Raw genomic sequence first — 6,000 nt, forward strand, 5'->3', positions numbered from 1 at the left:
TTTTTCCTCTTTGAACTTCTCTAGATGGTACAATATTGCAACACAGCACCTAAAAGGGAGACCTCGTTAATAAGAGAAAAGCATATTTATATCTTTAACTGCTGATATCTGTTCATGCCTTTAAATAGTACTGACCTATTTATTCTATTTGCAAAGGAATTCTGTTATAACCTCAGAAAATTTACCGACAGCGGCAAGAGTATGTTCAGGCTATTTTATGAAGCGATTGCAGGCTCTTAGTAGGGGAAACCCAGCTTGCAAAATTCTTTATTCTGAAAAGGAAAAGTCACTGGTGCTCTGTAAAGTCGCAGGAGAGTGCTGTGCAAGTTACTCTGCTTGGAAGCATTTTCAGAGCCATCATTTAAGGCTGGATGACTCATAAGTACTGACACAGGGCCGCGTATCAGTTTTAAGTCAAGTCCTACCAACAAGGCTCCTGTCTTTATCCTGGTCCTTATCATCAATTACTACACTAATTTTTGCTTTTGAGCACAGCTACCTGTTTGACTACCCAGAAATTAATTTGAAACTTAATTTGAAACCTTGGAAAAATACCATCCTTAGAGAAATTTAAGAGAAAAAAAAGGTTCATTTCTTAATAATTCTAGGCCTTGGAAAAATGTACTGCCATCTTGCTTCTCAAAGTGCTGTCTGAAAGTGAAAGTGAAGTTGCTCAGTCGTGTCTGACTCTCTGCGACCCCATGGGCTGTAGCCTACCACGCCCCGCTGTCCACAGGATTTTCCCGGCAAGAGTACTGCAGTGGGTTGCCATTTCCTTCTCCAGGGGATCTTCCCGACCCAGGGATCGAACCCAGGTCTCCCGCAATGCAGGCAGACGCTTTACCGTCTGCCAGCAGGGGAGTCCTGGTGCTGTCTGTGTACCAGCAATTAACAGCATCTAGGAGTTGCTAACCATGTAGGATACCAGACCTCACCCCAGACCTCTGAATAAGAAACTGCATTTTAACATTTGAGATCCCAGAGTGGTTCAGATAAACATTAAAGAATGAGAAGCACTGGCTTAGAGAAACGGGAGAGAGATATTTCAGACAGGTGGTTACTGCTTGGTGTCATCAGGAGGGTGGTAACTAGACATAAGTGAGACATAAGTGAAGTGGATACCAGAAAAGTCTGGAATCAACTATTAAAATAAGAGTGGGATTTTAACAATAGAGGGTATTTCATAAATAAGATCTGTTTTTCTCTGGGGTATTATTTAGACAATTAAACTCATTTTAGTTTTTTGAGGAGGTGTTCTTAATGTCAATTTTAATGCCTATAAGAGCAGTCACTGTGGCATCTATGTATGTATGAAGGAAGGAAACGATGAACACACGACAGGTATCCAGTCCTGGGAACAGCTTGGGTTGAGACCTACATTGGAGTAGGGCTTAATAGATGTCAAATCTTCTGGGGGTGGCCACTCTCAGACCACCATGTCTTTCGATGGGAGACAGAGAGTTGCATGGTTGAAGCTCCCCTTTGATGATTAGGAGCTGCCTCTTTAATAAGAAGGAACAGCTAGTCATTGGAACCAAACACAAGGGTTCAAGCTTTTGTTACAGGTATTTAATATCATGTTCCTTCCAATCAATCACTCTAAGACTTGCTTATTATTATCTGTGTTTTACTGGGCTTTTATCAGCAGATGTCAGTGGTCACTTCAAGGCAGGTTCTGCGGGCTCCGTCTCTTCTTATTCCTACTGCTCTTTATTCCTCTTTGATCAGCCTTTTGTGTATATGTTTGTGTATGTGTGTAGGTATACAATTTCACAAAAATTGTTTAAAAAAAAGGTTTGAGAGATTTAATTTAAAACACATGGAAATCAGTAGCTTTTTAAAGATGACTGTTTAGAAAATAACAGTATTGTAGTTGCCATCACAAGCACAATCTATCCCATGATGCCAAAAGAAAAAGTCCTTCCTGATTTAATGAATAATATTTTTGCCTGAAAAGAAAAGTCCTGCTCTCAAGTATAGATTTTTTTCCCTGCATCAGAATTATTCTTCAGAGGTTTTTCCATTTACTGCTCAAAACCAACAATTCTTGATTATAGAGATTCTTGACTAACAGAGCTCTCTCTCTCTTTTTTAAATTTAGGAAAAATATTTTTAAATCCTGAAGGACATGAATCAAAAATACTCCTGATGTGACGTTAGTCTTTAATAAAACAGACAATGTTAGAAACCAATCTGGAATTATATTTCACTTAGCATAGCATAAGAAAAGAATAAAAGTTAAAAGAACCTAGTTTCCAAACAGAATGTAGTTTTCAAAAGCATTAATGTAATGTATAGTTATGTCATTTTCCCAGTTGTGGAAATGGGTGGGTAATAATGGTAATGAATAAAAAATATAAAAATGAGTAATGTTTTAGTGATAGATTTTAATCTGAATTTTCTTTAAAACTATTTTTATTATATGCAATATCCATTCTTATTTGTTGTTAATTTTGTTGAAAATTCCCTATTAAATAATCTCAGAAGTTATTGCCTATCAGGGTTCTGAAATATGCTCAATATAAAAGCAATAAGTCTTATTTCTCATTGACTTTTCAACTCTACTGTCTTGTCTAAAAATCAAAGCACATCATAGACAGTGCTCTTAATCAGGGCTAACTATCCAGATTGTGTTTCTATAGAACGCTTGATCCTAAAGTCCTCCTTGTTTCCATTTTTTTTTTTTTTTTTGGAGTTGTTTGCAATCTGTGCATTTCAATGCTTCTGTCATGACAGAAGAAAAATTAAGTAAATGAAGGTTTATTTTTCTATGTTCAGTGGCTTCTATTTTCCTATCATGTCTCTAACACCATTGTGGAAGGGTAATGGGTAATTTGGTAGAACATATTTTTTAAGGGTTTATCTGTTGGGTGAATATTTTTAAAAAGTCAAGTACATACACACCTGGTACAGTGAATAAATAGATTTTCTTAAAATATTATTCCATAATAAAGGGCTATTTCCAATGGTAAAGCAATTAAATTCAATATATTTTTTTTTCCTGAGCCTCTGTACAAATTCCATTGAACTGATTATACAGACCTTTTTTGTTATGGTGGTTGTTTTGGTTAAATAGCAACTTCCTATTCAGTTCAGTTTTGTTTAGGTTTTTAAACTGAAAAGTTGTTTGTAAACATAGTTAACAAAAGTACTCATTTTAAAAATTCTGAAAAGCATAGTACTCTGAAAAGCAGACCACTAGCAAAGACATTGTTCACCTTTTGAGCTTTCCCAATCTTCTATGTTATAAATTATCTGTGTGGGTACTTACAAGGTGCCAAATAAATGACTGAAAAGGAAAATATTTTCATCATTTATCTACTTGATAGAAACACCTTGTTAAACTAATTCATTGCCTAATTTATCCAGTCACATGACATGGATTGGGTATGGTTTGTATATGTGCCCATGTTATTACATTCCCCAGTGTCTATAAATAGCTCATTTGGGGTGCTTTGTAGCAGGGACATGTATATGAGAGAATACTGTAAATGAGTCTATTAAAAACCTTTTCCAAGTCAGAGAATCTTCATTGTGCATTGATATTTCAAAACTGCTTTTCTAATACCCCCATCAGATTAAAATACTGTTTAAAATAAGCTACTTAAAGCAGGGGAAGGTACAACTATAAAATACAAAATGTAATAGTCACACTTTTTAATCTACTCCAACTCAATATATTTTAAATATATGTATTTTTTCCCTGACATACCCTAAAAAAAAAAAATTCTTAAGCCTTAACATGCTAAAATAAAATGACACAATAGTAATGAAGTGAAATGAACTGACAATTCATTTAGCCTATCACTCTATAGCGTTTACAGCTACACAGTGATAAAATTCGCAAAGGCTTTAGTCTTTGAATTGCTAAGGCTATCTAAATTTCCACTGCCGCAATACATTTTTCTTTCCCGTAAGTGTAATGAAAATGCATTTTTCTCAGGTAGATCTAGCTGTTCGCTGAGTGGTTTGTTCTAGAAAAGCAACAGGCTTTCCCCCCTACCTTATAAGAAGCAACAGTTAGAAACTCTAACTAGAAAACTGCTACCCCACAGTGGTTGGAAACAGCCAACAGAGAAAGAGACATTATGATTTCGATCTATGTTGAAACAGCTTCAGAAGGAAGGAGGCAATATGAAATAAAAGAATGCTAACTCTTGGCGATGAAAAATTGCGCTGTGTTCCCTACACATTACTGTCGCCCTCTGCCTTGCGCTCCCTGTTCCACCGTAACTGATCATCGGGCTTTCCTCCGCATGCTTCGGTGTCTAAGGCAAAACCAAGCTTGGTTCAACTTAAACTCGCAAGATGCAGCAAGACAAATCCATCAACCCTCATGTGGGAAAAATGCAAGCCTCTGCCCAGAAGCCGGCTTGTACTTCCGCGCTAGCCGGCCAGCAGGGGCCGCGGCCCCAGCCTGTTGCACCTGCCGCCCCGGGTGCCGGGGCCTGGGAAGGGCGAGGGCGCCGGGAAACCTCCTGCGGGCTTGGGTGCGTGGTGCCGCCCGGCGTGGGTCTGGCTTGTTCGCTGCGGGGACCGCGACTGGCGAGGAGGTGGCTGCGGGCCGCGGTGCGGGGCCCGCGAGTGCAGGCCAGCCGGCCGCCGGCAGATGGGGCCCTGCGCCTCGCGACACCCTAGGAAACCCTGCGAAGTACCGCCGACTCCGCCCCAGCCGCTCCGCCGGCGCCAGCCGCCCGTCCTTCCCCAAATAGTGCCGAGCACGTTTCCGCCTGAACACTGCAGCAGCCCGCGCCGGGGCCAGCAGGGCGTGTGTGCCAGAGCAGGGAGCGCGCCTGGAGCGGGATCCCGGCGCCGGGCCGAGGTGACCGCCAACCAAACGCAGAGGGCACGGGGACCGGTGCATTTCGCATCTGCGTAAGCGCGGCCGCCCGGCCAGTCGCGAGGCCACTCACCATGTTCACTTCGGAGACCATGTCTATGCTGGCGACATCGATCCTCATCCCGACGTCCACGGGGGGCCCTGCGGGGGACAGGGGCACATTGTGGACATAACCTCGGAGCGGCCACAGGCCGCGGAGGGGCAGAGGGCTTCCCGGCGCTCACTACATTCTGAATGGGTTCCCACCGCCCCCGTCCCTCCACCCCGCTGCAGGGGACAGCCTCAGAGAACAGGTGTGGGCACACGCATGATGCAGTGACTGTGCAGAGGGTGTGTCGGGCCGGCGGGAGGTCGGCTCTGCCTGGGCTTCGTCCACCTGAGCCTGGGGGGCGCGTATTGAGTGTGTGTGAGCGCGCGCGCGTGTTTGGCCAGAGCATAGGGCGTAGTGCACGCTGACGAAAATGACACGCTTCTCCCAATTTTTTTTGACATTTATCTTCGCCAGGAAAGGAGAGCTAGATATGGGTTACAGGTTGAAAAGAAAAAAGATGAAGCATTACCTCCAAAGTCCGGCCGCAAGCGAATGTCATATCCTTTGAGCAATCTGTCCACTGTCTCTTTCACGTATGACATGTTGCTGGGCTCGTTGGCGCTGAAGGGAAGAAGTAGGGACCGGATTCAGAATGAGCACGAACTGCAAGCGGACATAAAAACAGACAGGCACACCTACCCCCCAAATGACGAGCTACCGGAGCCAGCAAGCCCGTTAAAAGGAAACACCTGGGGGAAAAAGACATTCAACGGCGGCTGCTCACCTGTGTGCACAGCAGACCACGGCAATCATCACAGGGAAAGAGAGGAGCCCCAGACTCTCTCGATTTTGCACTGTCCACATTACTAACTCTGATTAAAGAATTGTCTTTTCTGCGAAGATTCAAGCAATGCAACTTAGTCGGCGGCAGGGCAGTGATTCCCGAATGGACCTGCGCATGCGCAGAGGGTGCCCACTCCCGAAAGACACCTGGTGCCTTGCAAACAATCTTCCTAGCGGAGCAGGCAACAGATTTCAGTTCCTTCGAAGTTCCTGTCTGCGATGCTCCGCGTTCTGCGGTAGTGAAGACACCCTGCCGTTTCTTGGCTTCGGACCCTACGTGCATGTG

General features: G+C 43.4%; 1 protein-coding gene across 2 annotated transcripts in view; it reads right to left on the reverse strand.

Annotated features, from left to right (window-relative positions):
• GABRB1 (gamma-aminobutyric acid type A receptor subunit beta1) overlaps positions 1 to 5,741 on the reverse strand; it is a 426,842-nt gene extending 421,101 nt beyond the window's left edge. For both annotated transcript variants that reach the window (XM_070451937.1, XM_070451938.1), the window contains exons 1-3: positions 5,656 to 5,741; positions 5,401 to 5,492; positions 4,914 to 4,981 (exon numbers count right to left, since the gene is read on the reverse strand). In XM_070451937.1, the coding sequence (XP_070308038.1) occupies positions 4,914 to 4,981; positions 5,401 to 5,492; positions 5,656 to 5,735 (240 nt within the window). In that variant the 5' untranslated portion in view covers positions 5,736 to 5,741. The remainder of the gene's footprint in view (positions 1 to 4,913; positions 4,982 to 5,400; positions 5,493 to 5,655) is intronic.
• Between the last annotated feature and the right edge of the window lie 259 nt (positions 5,742 to 6,000).

Source organism: Odocoileus virginianus, chromosome 21 (assembly GCF_023699985.2).
Source record: "Odocoileus virginianus isolate 20LAN1187 ecotype Illinois chromosome 21, Ovbor_1.2, whole genome shotgun sequence".
NCBI classification, from domain to species: Eukaryota; Metazoa; Chordata; class Mammalia; order Artiodactyla; family Cervidae; genus Odocoileus; species Odocoileus virginianus.